Genomic DNA, 15,096 nt, shown 5'->3' with positions numbered 1-15,096 from the left:
TTTCTTAGTGTACAACCACCAGTTCATTGTCCAGCTACGTTCAGGGTAATACCCAGTTCTGTGTCTCCTTGTTAACAGAGTGCTCACTGTTCTTATCATTTTCCCTCATCAGTTATTTTGGTACCAGCTTAGTTTTTGCTACGTTGCTGTGGTATAAAGAGCTCTTGTTTGCATAATCTCATCTGAAGCAGATTAAATTTTCTTTATGCTTGTTTTTCTCCACCCCCGCAGAGATAACAGTAGATTCTATGATGGAAGGATTGAAAACAATGAATCTTCTAGGATAAGGAAAAAATTCAGCCTTTTTGCTTGCTCTTGTGTTTTACTCAAAGGACACAGCCTTCCAGTGCCCTCAGAGCTCTAGAATTCCTCGTCAGCCCTGAGATTAAGAAATCAGTGATGTACCCATGGCCAGGGTCTGCTCCTCTCGTTGGTTCCTCCTCAGTACAGGATCATCTCTTGTCTCCTGTCTCCTGTCTGCACACACCTATTCATGCTTATGTTCTGCCAGGTTTCACAGGAGAGCATCTATAACAGAATGACAGCATCCAGCCTGGCCTGTGTCTTCGGTTTGAATTTGATCTGGCCACCGAAAGGAGCCACCTCCCTGAGTGCTCTGGTGCCTGTGAATCTCTTCACCGAGCTGCTGATAGATTTCTACACAAATATATTCAACTCCCGCACCGTGCCTGGTGAGACCTTGCCTTAATGCCCTCAGAAGGGAAAATGGAATAAGGCTGCCTGATGGGACCTTTATATTTAGGGGTCTCCTGCAAAAAAATAATTTCAACACAGAGTAAAGTTTCTGTATCTTTCCAAATACCAAAGATGCTGGAGCAGACTGGTGCCCTGTATGTTCCCATCACACGGGCAGAATGTGAACATGAACATTCAATAACCAATAGATCAAAGTGAATCCCCTCACTAAACCTGACAAAAAAACCCAATGACACAACATGCCAGTCTGTCATTTCTTTGGGGATCTGGAGACTTTATTATGTGACATTATTTTCTGCATGGGCAGAGGTAATTTCTGGACCACTTGTGAATGTACATCTTCCTTTTAATTTTTATGGTTTTTTCTTTTCTACTTTTTATTTGAATACAAGTTTATTGGGAATTACCTTATTAAGTTAATAAAGATGGAATCAATTTTTAAGATATGAATGTTTTTGAACTATTTTTCCATATACTGAAGTATCTTCTTTTACACAAAGAGGTGTGGGCAGTTGTGCCACGTCAGGTTGACAAGTACCATAAAGAATACAATGTTTCCTGTGTAATTTGAATCGTGCAGATGGCTAATTAATTATGCTTCCAAATATCTAATATATGCTGTTAATCACTGTCACTGCACATGCAAAGTATGTCAAAGTTTTTTCTTGTAAGTTCAAATGAGGAACAACAATCCTCTAAATTGTTGGAGTTTTCATCTAAATTCTTGGAATTTTAATCGGTGGAATTACATTGGTGAGTGCATAATACAGAATACAGACTAATTTTGAGTACCTCCAGTGTTTGGACTGCATTCCTTTTGCAGATTGAGTTGATAGAAATTTCAAATCTCTTTAGAAATCAGTTAGAACAACAACTTGGATAATATACCTAATATCATTTTTGCACATTGAAATTCTGTTATTATTCCCAATGTGAATAATTAGCCAGCATAAAGGGAGATATTCAAGTGTTCTCTTTCTAACTATGCTGTGAACGTTGCTTGTGTTTGATGAACTCTAACAATCTACTATTTCATTGTTTAACACTGCTTGGCAATGGCATGTGTTAAACAAGTTATCATCATAATTGCCTGTAGAGCAAAAGAAAATTAGTCAGTGTTAAAAAAGGTAAGTGGTGTTTTCCCTGATGCTTTAGCCTTCCTGCTTCTGTACAGAGCAAATGAAACAGAAGGAACATAAATGTTTGCAGTTAAAGTAATAGTCTCCTCTGCAAACACAGCCACTTTTTATCCCACAAGTTTTAGTGACTTGAGGACTTTGGCTTCTGTCCTTCCTCTTGGCAGTTGGAAATTTCCAGCCTATGTGAAGAGTGCATCAAAATCTTGTCACGGAGGGTGAGGAGGATTTGTTCTTGTCTCAGGAAATAACCAAATATCCAGGAGGCTGTGGAATGCTGGATATGCCAGGCCTTCGTTTGCCCAGTAGGTGTCATCTATAGCATTAGGCAGTGATTAAAATTTGAGGAATAGAGGCTTTAGAACAAGGTGAGTTAGGTCCAACTTCTGATGGCACAGCTGCGTGTTTTCTCTTATTCCTCAAGTGTCATAAAGACAACATGTGGCTTTTGAATATCTTTAAGTGATAACCACCTATGACTCCCATTTAAATATAAACTCTGGCATATCACACAGAGAATAAAATACCAAGAATTCAGGACTGTTGCAGTTCAGCAAAATGAGATTGCCAAGGACAAAACTATCATAGTTTCGTATTGCAACTTATCAGCTTTACATCTGTGTAAAAGCCTTGTATTGAAACTCAAACATAGTTATGCTCAGCATTGCTCAGCAACTTGGTTCTGTACATCAGCACCCTGTTTTAATAGGGGAGGATTTTGGCCTCTCAGAATTAACAAAACCACAGTATTTTGCCACCCTCTAACTTTGGTCAAAACACATAGTGTTAGTTTCACTGTCTGTAAAAACAAATAAAGGAGCACCTGACATTAGAAAAGTTCCTTGGGATTAAATATTAAATATATATTCCATTTCCTCGTGTCCTTATTTTGAATTCCAGCAACACCAAATGGCATTTGGTCTGCAGGCTGTGTTGCACAATGGGAATGGGAGCCCTGGACAGCATTTGCACAGTAACAGACCAGAGCCCTGTGGGTTGAAATCCTGAGTTCGTGGAAGTCAGCTTTGCTCAAGATGTCCCCAGAGGTGGGTTGGGGCTCCCACATAGATTTAGCTCTCCCACTCATCCAAGGCTGGGAGACAACAGGAATTTGCCAGCTGCAGTTGTCAGAACACAGTTTTCTGACCCCTTTACTTTCACAGAGAAAAAGTAAAAGCTGCAAGCATCCCTTCAGCTGATTTGCCTGTCTGTGGACACTTGAGATGAGGGTTAGAACCAGACTCCCTTTTTCAGTATTGCTCACATGCTAAACACCAGGTCTAACTCTTAGTACTCTGTAAAATACCATTTCCTAGTGATTTTATAGCTCCTCTCCTGTAGTGAATGAAGAACAAAATGGTGCTCCCTCATGTCTAGGTACCTTTTTTCTTTAAGGAACTGATAACACCTGTTATCCCAGCGCTGGTCATTTGATGCTGCATAAGAAAACCAGCAGCTCTGGTTCTGATTGCTGGGGACAGAGTGAGGGGGGACGGGGGCTCCTGCTCCCCTTTGCCTTCCTGCCCCCCAGCAGGCAGTCTGGGCAGAGACAGGAAAGGACTCACCTCCACCCCAGCCCTTCCCTACAAGGCAGCTTGTGACATATGTCCTGAAGTTAATTCGTGTTAAATGTTATAGTATGTAATTCGTTCTCTGTAAACTGCAAGTTTTATTTCTAATCGAGTACACAACGGGTTAACTGGGACTGAAACAGCATGGAGAGGGGCAAAAGGAATTCTTTAGCTAAAAGATTGCACGGGAGGGACACGAGAAAACTATGCCAAGAATTACACGAAAAGGGACACGAGGAGACTTCTGCTGGGAGAACACAAAAGGATGAAAAGGGAGATGGAGAACCCAGAGGACCGAATGATTACATCAGATCGATATCTTATCCGTCCCCGCCCGACATTAACATCTCTACACCGTCCCCGGACGCAGCAATCACGACATTGTTTTCCAGCTCAAATCCATTCAACCCACCAGAACCCGACCATGAATATCTAATGAAGCTGCCTCGGAAGAGGGAGCCTTAGGATCCCGATTTTCTCTCAGCGAACCAGTGTGTAAAAATCGACCGCCTCAGACCGAAAATGTGAACTTGGGGGATGACATACTGACAGAGTGTGTTACCGTGTTCACCCAGCGCCGAAACCCCGGGGTTCGATGCTGACCTTTCAATTGTGGCTATCGGAGACTGTTATTTTGTCTCTAAATAAAATTCTAAATTTTGATTTGTTGAATTTGGTCTATCGTATTTATTACACAGCTGATATTGGCGAATGGATTCTCCCGAACTAAAGGCACCTGGGTACAAATCCCCGGTGATGAGACCACAGCTCTGTCCCCCAGCCCTAGAGGAACTGGTGAAATCCTCCATCTGTGGCAGAACCCCCCGCCCTGCGATCTCTGTCCTGAGTGCCAGACTTAACTATGGCGTTAAATCAGCTCACATGAATTATTCAGAAGGGTTTGGAGTGAAATTCATGTTAGAGAAATATATGTTTCAAATTTCCTGACTCTAAGAGGAGTCCTGGAGGTGTCCCCTGCAGTTACTTTGATAGCAGTTTCTCTTTACAAATGATAATTGCACGATTCAAGCTTTTGTACAGCGTGGCCTTGTGAACTCTTCTCCCGTATCAAAGAACAATTTTCAGATCATTTCCATAGCAAAAAGAAAGTGATTATGGAGATAATCTGTTGAAAACACACAAGCCCGGATTTCAGCTGAAAACAATAAAATGCAGTCGTGAAATGAGAAATCAAGTGTTACCTAGCTGACAATATATAGAGAATAAATTGCCCAAGCATTTTAGTTTACTGAGCTATTTAGTTTACTGAGCTAGGAATTGAAAATTGGTCCCAAGATTGGTCTGATGATCAGGACACCTCCAGCAACAAGCACCAAAAGGGAAAGTCAATACTTTTCTACCTTGAATCTGTGAAGGAAAGAAAGAGGATTGAACAATGTCATCACATGAGGGGGACCTTTGCAGTTCTCACAAAAAGCTTCCCTAAATGAATATCACTTACATGTGTGCAGATGATCTGTCTGGGTGTGCTGCAATCCTTGAGCAGCATTTGTCACAGAATCTCTCTGAGCCTTATAAACTTTAATATATTCATCCACCCATGAGGAGACTAATAATAGAAAAGCTCCCGATATTTTATTTGCTTGATCAGTGGCAACTTAGGTAGCAAGTTGAACTTTTAATGGGATTGATGGTACAATCACACATCCCCCCTTTGGTTTCCTGACTAGTTTGTGTTCCCAGCTGTGGAAAATGTAGGTTTGCCAGCACTCTCACTTTTTTGAGAGACCATGGGGGTGTTGGATCGTGGGGCAAGAAGGTGAGGGAGAGTTACTGCCAGCACCTCACCCTCCAAAATGCAAGAGCACAATAGCCTGTGCTGCATCCCTGGCTCCTTGCAGCTTTGATGGTAGGGAGTCCACCACCCTGTGGACCCTGCCCTGCTCCCAGCTGGCGCTTGCAATGCTATTTCCAATGAACTAATTATTGTGTCACTCATTAAGTGAGTTTTTAACCAAGGACCAGAGAGGTGATAAAGAAAACCAGGCAAAGCACCTCATGAAAGCCCAGCAATCCCCACCTTATCTGGAAAGAAGGGAGACACACACAGGCTGAGCTCCACGAGGGTTGTGCCCACCCCATGGCTTGGAGTGACTGGGAGCACAATTTATTTATAAACTTTGTAAACTCTCTCTTGCCTAACACAGAGCCCAAAATGCAAGGTTTGTGCTTGTATTTTGCCATGGAAATAAACGTTTGTGTTTCCCGATAGCAATTCATCTTACCAGTATGCAGAAGCTTTGGTGGCATTTGTGCAGGGATTTATTTACATTTACATTTGTACAGCACATAATGGGTGCTGGAAAACCTCACTCAGATCTGCAGTGTTATTAAATTTCAGCGTGTGGCTTTGCCACAGCAAAAACTGCCGCTACGATTACGTCCTTGGTCTCCGGTGTTGAAGGCAAATTTGTGGAGTAGATTCAAATCGGGAAGCTCTGAGTTGAGACCCCTGGAGGCAGTGACATCTGCCTGTCTTTGATAAGAATTTCTGAGAGTGAGAGTAAAGTACTTAGAAGGAAATTAAAAGCTTTGATCTGTTTTTTGTTGTTGTTGTTGTTTCATCATTATTTCATGTTTGAGTCCTTTACATGTGTCTTTCAGTTCTTCATTAGGCTGCGGTTTTTAGTTACTGCTCCCGCTCAGGGCAGACACCTGGCAGCCACCCGACAAGTCACTGGCACTGTCAGGACTCTCGCCCTGGCTCCAGCCTGAGCCTTAAATGAAAGAGGTGATAGACACACCCAGAGTAACATTACTTCAAAGAAAGTGACCCTCCGGGGCCAGCACACTGGGGCAGCCCCAAAAACCCAGGGGCGCACAGCAGAGGTGATGGTGGAGTCCCAGAATTACTGAGATTGGAAAATACCTCGGCAACTGGAAGAGCGTCAACAGCAACTGGACTGCCAGTCAGCTGAAAATCTTGCATGAATATTGAGGGGAAAGGTGATTTATTGCAGCATTTTAAGCCCAAAGATGAAACGCAAAAGTGAATTAAAATTTCTGTGGTAATTGCTCAAAGGTTATTTCTGCTGTATTTATGTTTCACAGTATTTCTGCTGCATTTAAACAGCAAAGAATCATCTGCAATTTGCCAGCGCAAATGCAAACAAGAACTTCAAAGGGCAGTGGCATCTTTTTTCTTGTTTTTCCTTCTCCCTGGCTGGAATGTATTTTAGCAAGCTTGTGTAGGCTTTGTAGTATTTTTTCCTGTCATGACAATTCCGGTTTTGTTTGCTTTTTTAAGGGAGGGAAAAAATCCCAACTCTCGCTTTAATGATCTTCACCATGGAGAACTTAAAAGTGGCTTACAGCAGGGGAGTCAGGCATTTTCTGTTTGCATCAGTCACTAGTGATTGATCTCAGAAGCCAGGCTTCATTTTCTAAGCAAAACAGGCTACAGTTGGAAAAACCTGATTAAATTGAGTGGAGCTTTATCTGATGTGGCTATTGCCACTCATTTCAGCATACTTTCTTTCCAGCTACAGGTGACATGCCGAACACAGAACAAAAAGCACATCTCAGTTTGTAATGCATGCTTCTTAAAGTTTAAGTGATCCTAATAGGCCATCAAACTACTAGAAAACCGCTTGGCCTGCGGAATGAACTCTTGATCCAGCGGATGTGGTTTGTGTTGCCATCCTTACACAGAAGGCTGCCATGAAAGAAGCTGCTTGCTGGGCTGATATTATTGTGAAATCATCTTGCAACATCTTTCAAAAAATTGCTGCTGTGGTTGTAAACTAAATACTAAAAAAAAATTGAGTGGTCTTGATGTTGCTTCCTGACTTCTGAGCGTTTAGGTCCTAGTGGCTTCTCCCTCTAGAGAGTATGAAACCTCGAAACATCTGAGGTCCTGACACAGAAATTGCTCATTCTGGCATTGCTCTGTGTTACTTCCCAACAGAGAAAAATGTTCCTTTCCCCCTCATCTCTGAGGGACAAGAGACAGTGGGCAGGAAGAAGAAGTGAAATCACATTTGGAGAGGTGCAAATACAAACCCCACAGGCTTGGAGACAACACGCTTCATTCAAATGGCCATTTGCAGAGCAGATCCTCTGCAAGATGACTTCTGGCATGTGAGAAAGTCCTGTGCACAGAAAACAGTCTGTCATGGTAAAATAAAGAGCCCTGAGGCTGTGAAGTCTGGCATAGCTGTAAAAATAACTTTCACTTGGGAGGGGAGGCTGAGAACCCTGCAGCTCCTGACTCCTTTCAAAGACAATGCCTGTGCCACAGCAAGGGACACGGAGCTACTGTGACTCCTGCAAATCTCCACCAAAACCTCAGGTTAAAATACTATTGAAGATTAAAGGCTGCACTCTCTTGCAACTGCATTAATTATTAAGGCAGCATGCAGAGCTCTGTAAATGGCTCCTTTCTGTTAGCACAGCACTGAGTTTAAAGGTTAGGGAGGGTGGCAGGCAGATGATGGTGATGATGATGATGATAACAATGACATATGATCTGGGGATTTTTCTGGCATGGGGGAGAGGTGTCTCCTAATACTGGAAGCAATGTTAGGAAAAATCAGCCTGCTTTCCATGGAACAGGGGCTGGGAGGGAGGAAGGGGGGCAGCTGAGCTGTAAGGGAAGCAGGAGTGCAGTGCTGAGTTCCCTTGCCTATTGCAGCCTGAAATTAAACAATAGTACTGCCAGAATGTACTGCCACAAGGCAGCACACTCCCAGACAAAAAAATACCCTTTCCCCTACCCCTGACAAGAAAACCCCAACCCTGCTTCTGCTCTGCATAAGCACTAGCCACTGTGGCAGGCTTTATGCAGCTGTTGACAGTGTTTTGCTTTGTTTTGATTAATTTTATTGGGAAGAAGTTCCACCCCTTCCACCAGCCAGAAACCAGCCACCCCCTCTCTGTTTCTTTACTAGTTATAAAGTGATTTATAAATTACTTTACAAAGTAGGGTCAGCACACATTTGAAGAGCACCTGAGAGTGCAGGTATGAAAGAAAACAAAGCCAGGGGTCTGGCAGATTGGCAATTATTCCAGGAGGTGGGAAGCCAAGCACAGGACTGGACAGGGTGCCTCTGCCTGGGAGACACAGTGGCCTCAAGGAAGAGGCCACCTTCCTGACAGAAAGCAAGCAGCAAGTCCTGCACTCATTCTTGCAGTGCTTAAGTTTGAAAATGGAACACAGGGGTGGAGAGATCAGCACCACCTGTTCTTCAATTCGCTTCTCCTGCCCCAGAGAGAGTCTGGCCAGGGAGGGGGTCCCTGCACAGACCCTGGGCAGGCCATGCTGTGACCCTCGGCAGCAGAGACCACCACAACAATGCCAGGAAATTGTCAGTCAAGTTTAATGCATCATAAAGAAGTAAAACTACATTGGCATATTTAAGACAAACACTTTTTTTTTTTTTTTTTCCTATGCACACTATCCACTGGACAGTCCCCTTTTCAAAATAACTACTTTTAACAGTTGAAGACAGTTCTTCAGAAATTCTTCACAATTTCAACCTTCCACACTTTTCCTTTTTTCTTTTTTTTTAATTTGTCTGAGAAGGAAAAAAAAATCATGAAACCTGAAAACATCTACATTGCAAGCCACTCAGAATGCATAATTGCATACATTAACCTATGTATAACAACTGTGTTTTACTTAGTTCACTTTGTTCATCAATAAAAGAATATAAAAATCTTGTTCAATCGAGTGTTGTGTATTAAAATAGATTTGTATAGTACTGCACAGTTTCTCCCGGAGTTGTGAAAATGGTTGAAGGGACCATGTGCTGCCTGGTGATGGGCAACAGAAAAAAACCCAGCCCCTCACGTGTTTATTTTTTTAAATAAAAAAAAAAAAACAACAACAAAAAAGGCTATTCGGCACCGTGTGATATGCTGATGTGAGAGACTAACCTTGTGTCCTGCTCTGGTGGCTTTCCATAAGTACTTGTTGTGCTAATTGATGGAGAACTCATAAGGACAATGGCACTGGGGAGTGTGAGCTGAGAAACCCGGGGTGTCCATCACCACCTTCCCAGGCAGCCGCAGGAGACGGGGCCCTGGGGCCAGGCAGGACCTTGCAGGATCAGGAAGACCAGCTAGTAAAACAAGCAGGTGCGCTGGGAATTTCTCAGGCTAATGCTAAACACTTCCCACAAACGTTAAAATCCAACAAAATGTTAAAAAGGAATCAGGTTTCCAAAATCGAAATCCTCCCAAACCCTTTTAATTTTCCATGCCCTGTCCCTCCCCCAGAAGTCTTGAGTTCGAGTCTCCAGTTTGAGAAACAACCCCTTGAGGCAGTTTTTTTTTTTTTTCCTGTACCATTCCAGCAGATATTTCTAAAAAAAAAACAAAAACAAAAACCAACCAACCAACCAAAAAAAACCCCCAACCAAACAAAAAAATACCCCAACCAAACCAAACTGAAAACCAAAAAAAAATCATGTTACATATCTTTAACAATAAAAATGCAGTACAAAAATGTAAAGTTATCTTTTTGGCATATTATCTGTACTGACAAGAAACAAACCCCAGAATATTTATTTGCTTTTTTTTCTTTAAAAAAGAATCCAAAATGAACAAAAAGACAGAAAACCACAAAATAATCTCTTTAAAAAATTAAACCCAAACTGTCAAAGATATCCACTCTTATGGTTGATGCTAAACCTTGCACAAAAACTCCATGAGAAAAATACACTGATAGCAAAATAAGTAAAAAGGACCTGCAAAAGGAGTTTTACAGTCGTATTTTTTAAATATTTCGGAACGCATATACAGAAGCATCAGCATGAAAATACTTCAATATTTTACTAGAAATGCTAACTTCATACAGTTTCTTTATTTAAATATCTGCAATTCTCAAGTCTAATAATACTGAAAAAAAAAAAAAAAAGATCTTTTGTTTCCAAGGCTCTGTGAGTGTCCGTGATGCTGTTCTGGTCACAACGACCCCGTCACCAGGTCACCTGAATCAATGGGGCCAAACTTGTTCCTCTGAAAACAATCCATGTCAAGTGCTAAGTAGCTCAGTTTCCGGTTACCTCACCGATTCCCCCCCACACACATAGCTTTCAGCCCAACTACTTCTCTAATACCTCACTACCTCCTCTCCCCTTAGAACAGAAAGCCTGTCCGCCACCAAAAAAAGGCTATCCTGCTTCCTATCAGCCATGCTCTTCCTGTTCGTCCTCAGTCATAAATACATTAAGGCCAACATAACAAAACAAAACGTCATAAGCACTGAAGGTCTTGGCAAATACAAAACCGTGGCATGACCCGCTCTGTGGGAACCTGCTGCCACAGCGACCTACAAAAACCGGGCTGACTGCTCTGCAAGTCTCTAGGTGTATCAAAACCGAGATTGCTCCTTCTGTCCTTTGTTCCAGCTTCATCTCTCCTCTGCTCACGTGCATAAAGTTTCTCGTCGCCCCTTCCTCAGACCTCCCGCGGCCGACTCCTGTCAGTTGTTGCCCTGTGATGGCTGCAAGGCTTTGTGCATGGCAGCAGAGGCGGCGGAGGGTTTGATCCAGGGGATGGACAGCAGGGAGGTGGTGGTGGTGGTCGTCATGGTAACCTGAATCATCTGCTCATTTTGTATCAGTCTAATGAGGGTTTTGAGACGTTCCAGTGATGACTGAGTCCCTTTCTGCTGGGCCATCAGGCTGGTTTTTAGCTCTAAGCATTTCTGTCAAATAAAGAGAAGGGGACAGAGAAGGAAAGACTGAGAATACATTCAAAGTGGTGTCAAACATCTCTCCAAACATCCTTTGGTGCCTTGGGTGCGCGTTCTGCTCAAATGAAGTACGTTCTCCTTTGGGGAAAGCAAAACCACAGCTTAACAAATGGAGGAATCAGCAGCAGTTGTCTGAGGGAACAGTATTCTTCCCAGGCAAAATGCATTTGGAGGGTGTTTCTGACTCCATGCTGTAGACAGCCTGGCAGGAACACCTTCTGTACTCCACAGAAATGCCTGGCAGGGGAGTGCAGTAGCTGTGTTACTGAAAATACAGAAGGAACCACTCAAATCTCCCACTCTTACCAAAGGACCCCGATAAATGCTTGGTGGGTGAACCTCATCAGGATGCATTTCATATGTGCCACACATTTCAGGGAATAGGCACTGTGAAGATACATTAATCTCACTGAACATGATATCAATATTTTTGATAAAACTTTGCTCCGAGATACAACTGTTACACCAGAGCACTCACAAGAAAGCTTCCATCCCTCAGGGTGACCAAACTACACCCTGTGATTGCTTGAAATTAAAACCTCCATGCAAATGGACACGAGAGCAAGAGCTAAAAAAACGCATCCTAAGTCCTCCATTTCTCCAAGAAGAGATAGGAACAATCAGTAATTCTCCTTTCCCTCCCCAACCACGGACTGCTGCATCCAGCAGCCCATTCCTGGGTGAGGGATGGACTCACGCCCTGAGCCTGTCTGCAAGATGAAAGGGGACAGAGCCTCTACTACCTGAAACCTGTTTTCTTTCTCCCAGTGTGCCCAGGATTGTGACCAAACAGATTTCTTGTCTACAGATTGCTCCTCTTTGGCTATGGTCCAGACTGCCCAGGGGTGGGGATTCTCCAGTCCTGGGGACCTGGGAAATGCTCGCTTGAAAATCAACTTGTTTGGAAAGCAACTGTGTCGAGCTGCTCAGAGGCTGGTTAAGAGAGATGAAATTTCAGATGAAAGATAAATTATGTTCTGTTTTTACCATTGCAGCTGTGGGGTGTATGAGAGTGTTCTCTTTTATATAAATCTCTGTTAAATTGTCAGAAGGAAATTGCTCTGTGCTGGGACACCTTTAATTTATTTTCTCCTTTCAAGTGGATACATTTCCAATAAATATAATCACTGGCTGATATTACCATTTAAATAAGACAGTGTGGCCCACTGAAAGAACTTGATTATGCTTAGGTGGAAATCTCACTGATTTTGACAGCCTTGATACACACCTGATAGCTGACAGCTTTTCTTTTTCCAGATTCCTCAGCCCACTGCACTCTCCTACTCACTACACAGATGTGTGGCTCCATTAGTGCTATACACATATGCAGGGAATATACAGTGAGGTCTTTTAATAAGTTATTGCTTTTCCTTCCACTCTGTTTTACGTGATAAATATTTTAACATGCCTGCTCTAGGTGACTGCAATGGTAAAACAAGCAATGACCAATGACTCCTGCAGCTGCCACTTTGATTTTTCCAGGGTAAGGAAGAGTCAAATGTTTATTGAGGCTGCCATGCAAACTAACAGCTGCCTCTTAGGAGGGAGGCAGCCCCAGATAGTTCCTTCAGCTGTGAAGGGTGGGAATTAGGCTTTGAATTCAGCCCATTCAGCCAGAGACTGCTCTTCATAGCACAATATGTGTGGAAGATACCTCCAGACAACATTTAGCTTTGAAATGAGTTCGGAGAGACAAAATAGTCCATGTCCAGTCATGGAGAGAGGCTACAACATTCAGTAAAGATGGTTATTTCTACTTAATATCAAGGGGGTTGAGCTAATGGACATGCAGCTAACACGAGAGGACATGCTGGTGACTAAATATTTCACCTCGAGGATGGAAGTGCCTTGAAGTTATTGGGTAGCCCAGAGCTATGGATACAAGGAAGGCAGCCATGGCTATTTGTGGAGTTTTGTTTATGTGTGTTTTGCCACAGGAATTCAAGTGATTTCTGCTCCTCAGCCTGACAGAGTGGCTTGCTTTTGTGCATAAAGAAAATGCACATGTTCTTCCTCAGAGAGAAACACATTCACACTTCAAAATCTACTGCTTGGGAGCTTGGATAATTTTCTAGCCACAAAATACCCTTTTTTATGGGCTTAAATTCTTTATAAACATCTCTTCAGGAGACTCTGTGTCCCCATCAGGTGTCCTACCTTCACTGCACTGTTGAGAAGTCGATCTTTTTCTTCTAACTGTCTATGCTCACTCTTCAGCTCACTGCTTCTCTTTAATAACTTTCTCTTCTCTTCTTCTTTGACTGTGGAACAATAAGATTAAGGATGCAGAGGTTAAGGATGTACTGTGCACTTGAGGGCAGAAAGCAGAAGCAGGTATTTTGCATGGTGAGTTTAAGGTCTCATTAGCCTTTTGTCAGCAGGTACAGCCAAAGAAATCGGGAGTTTCTGCTTGCAGGCATTTCTTCACTGAAAGGGTGGTTGGGCATTGGAAGGGGCTGCTCAGGGAGGTGGTGAAGTCCTCATCCCTGCAGGTGCCCAAGGAACAACTGGATGTGGCACTCAGTGCTCCTGGCTGGTTGACAAGGTGGGATTAGTTACAGGTTGGACTCCATGAACTTGGAGGTCTTTTCCAACCTAAATGGTTCTGGGATTCTATGCATGTGTCTATGTCAATGGTTAGCACAGAGGAGGACAAGCCAAAAGGTACAGTGCACCTTTAAGGTGAATTAAAACTCATCCTTAGACCACATGTGATCCTGAAGGTCTCCAAGAAAGAGGTGAATGGTATTTAGGAAAAGGCCATGCCCTTGGAATGGTAATAGTTGGTGACCCTGGCAGAAAAGCACAGTTATAACTGCACCAGACCTCCATAAAGGTCCTTACAAATAAGATCTAATGCCCCAAACAGCCTACTGTGAGAGTGCAACAGGGAAATAAAAAGGAATGATGCTCAATGCACAGCTGTGCGTATGACTCAAGCGGCTGCCATGCCACATAACACTGAAACAATCAGAAGCTGGTATTGCTGTGGTGTCTGGGTCGCTACCCTGGCATTGTGCTACACACCCAATTACATGGCTCTGCTCAGCCTGACTCTGCCTCACAATGATTCTGCTGCAAAATCCTGTTTTCAGCCCTGTTCCAGGGAAGGCACCATTATGATGGTGGCTTCCTCCAAAGAGCGAAGTTCCTGAGAGATTGCTCTTAGCTTCCTTACAGAGAGAAGATGGCAAAGGAGGCGAGCAAAGGAGCAGAGCAAGGGGAAGAGGAGAGAAAAAGTCTGTCCTTCCCAGTCACTTATGGCCCTACGGCCTACACCATCAGACCTGGCAGCATTGAGACACTACTTCGATATTTCAGCTAAGGACTCAAATGGCATTGCCTATCATGAGCAGGGAATCCCTTGTCAGTGGCTGAGTTAATCCCTACCTGTTTTATGAGTAACATAGGAGTGAACAATAGCCAGAGTTCCAGTCCATGGCACATTGTCATCTTTCTTTAACACCTATAAGACCGGGAAACAATAGATGGTTAGGATTCCTCAAAACGACACATCAATGTTTGCTCCAATCTTACAGTTTGGCAGGACCAGAACCTGGGTCCTTGTCTCAGAACATAAAAGTGATCTCAAGGCTAAGCGCAAGGAACTCTGTGGCACAGAATCTACACTTTAGTGACACTTTAGCGTTTTAGTAAATTTTTTCTTACTTGTGCAATCAGCGTTACTCACAGCAACTAGACAGTTTAGCACATCTCACATAACTGTGATGAACAGTTGTGTGTAACAAAACGTGATTTAAGTAAAAGGAAGTTTTTCTCCTCACAGCTTTCAGATCCACTGATGAACAGTGTCTTCTTCTAACACTGCCTCCCTCATCTCTAAGACTTACATTCTTTGTCTAGCTAAATGCTGGTGGCATTACTGTAAAGAAAGGAGCTGAAGGAACGGAAGAGACATTTTAAGAGGACAATTCTTAGCAACTACAGGCAA

At 43.1% G+C, this 15,096-nt stretch overlaps 2 protein-coding genes across 5 annotated transcripts in view; one reads left to right on the top strand and one right to left on the bottom strand.

Moving 5' to 3' along the window:
* The window catches only part of ARHGAP8 (Rho GTPase activating protein 8), a 58,277-nt gene extending 55,052 nt beyond the window's left edge, over positions 1–3,225 (top strand). For both annotated transcript variants that reach the window (XM_040063068.2, XM_040063069.2), the window contains one exon: positions 512–3,225. In XM_040063068.2, the coding sequence (XP_039919002.1) occupies positions 512–709 (198 nt within the window). In that variant the 3' untranslated portion in view covers positions 710–3,225. The remainder of the gene's footprint in view (positions 1–511) is intronic.
* Positions 3,226–8,739: 5,514 nt separating this feature from the next.
* PHF21B (PHD finger protein 21B) overlaps positions 8,740–15,096 on the bottom strand; it is a 157,323-nt gene continuing 150,966 nt past the window's right edge. For 2 of the 3 annotated variants that reach the window (XM_040063341.1, XM_040063339.1), the window contains 3 exons: positions 14,535–14,610; positions 13,302–13,405; positions 8,740–11,096 (listed from right to left, as the gene is read on the bottom strand). In XM_040063341.1, the coding sequence (XP_039919275.1) occupies positions 10,872–11,096; positions 13,302–13,405; positions 14,535–14,610 (405 nt within the window). In that variant the 3' untranslated portion in view covers positions 8,740–10,871. The remainder of the gene's footprint in view (positions 11,097–13,301; positions 13,406–14,534; positions 14,611–15,096) is intronic. The other variant, XM_040063342.1, reaches the window with a different exon arrangement.

The sequence above is a fragment of the Hirundo rustica genome, chromosome 4 (genome assembly GCF_015227805.2).
Source record: "Hirundo rustica isolate bHirRus1 chromosome 4, bHirRus1.pri.v3, whole genome shotgun sequence".
Classification (NCBI taxonomy): Eukaryota; Metazoa; Chordata; class Aves; order Passeriformes; family Hirundinidae; genus Hirundo; species Hirundo rustica.
This window is presented reverse-complemented; position numbering and strand designations above follow the sequence as displayed.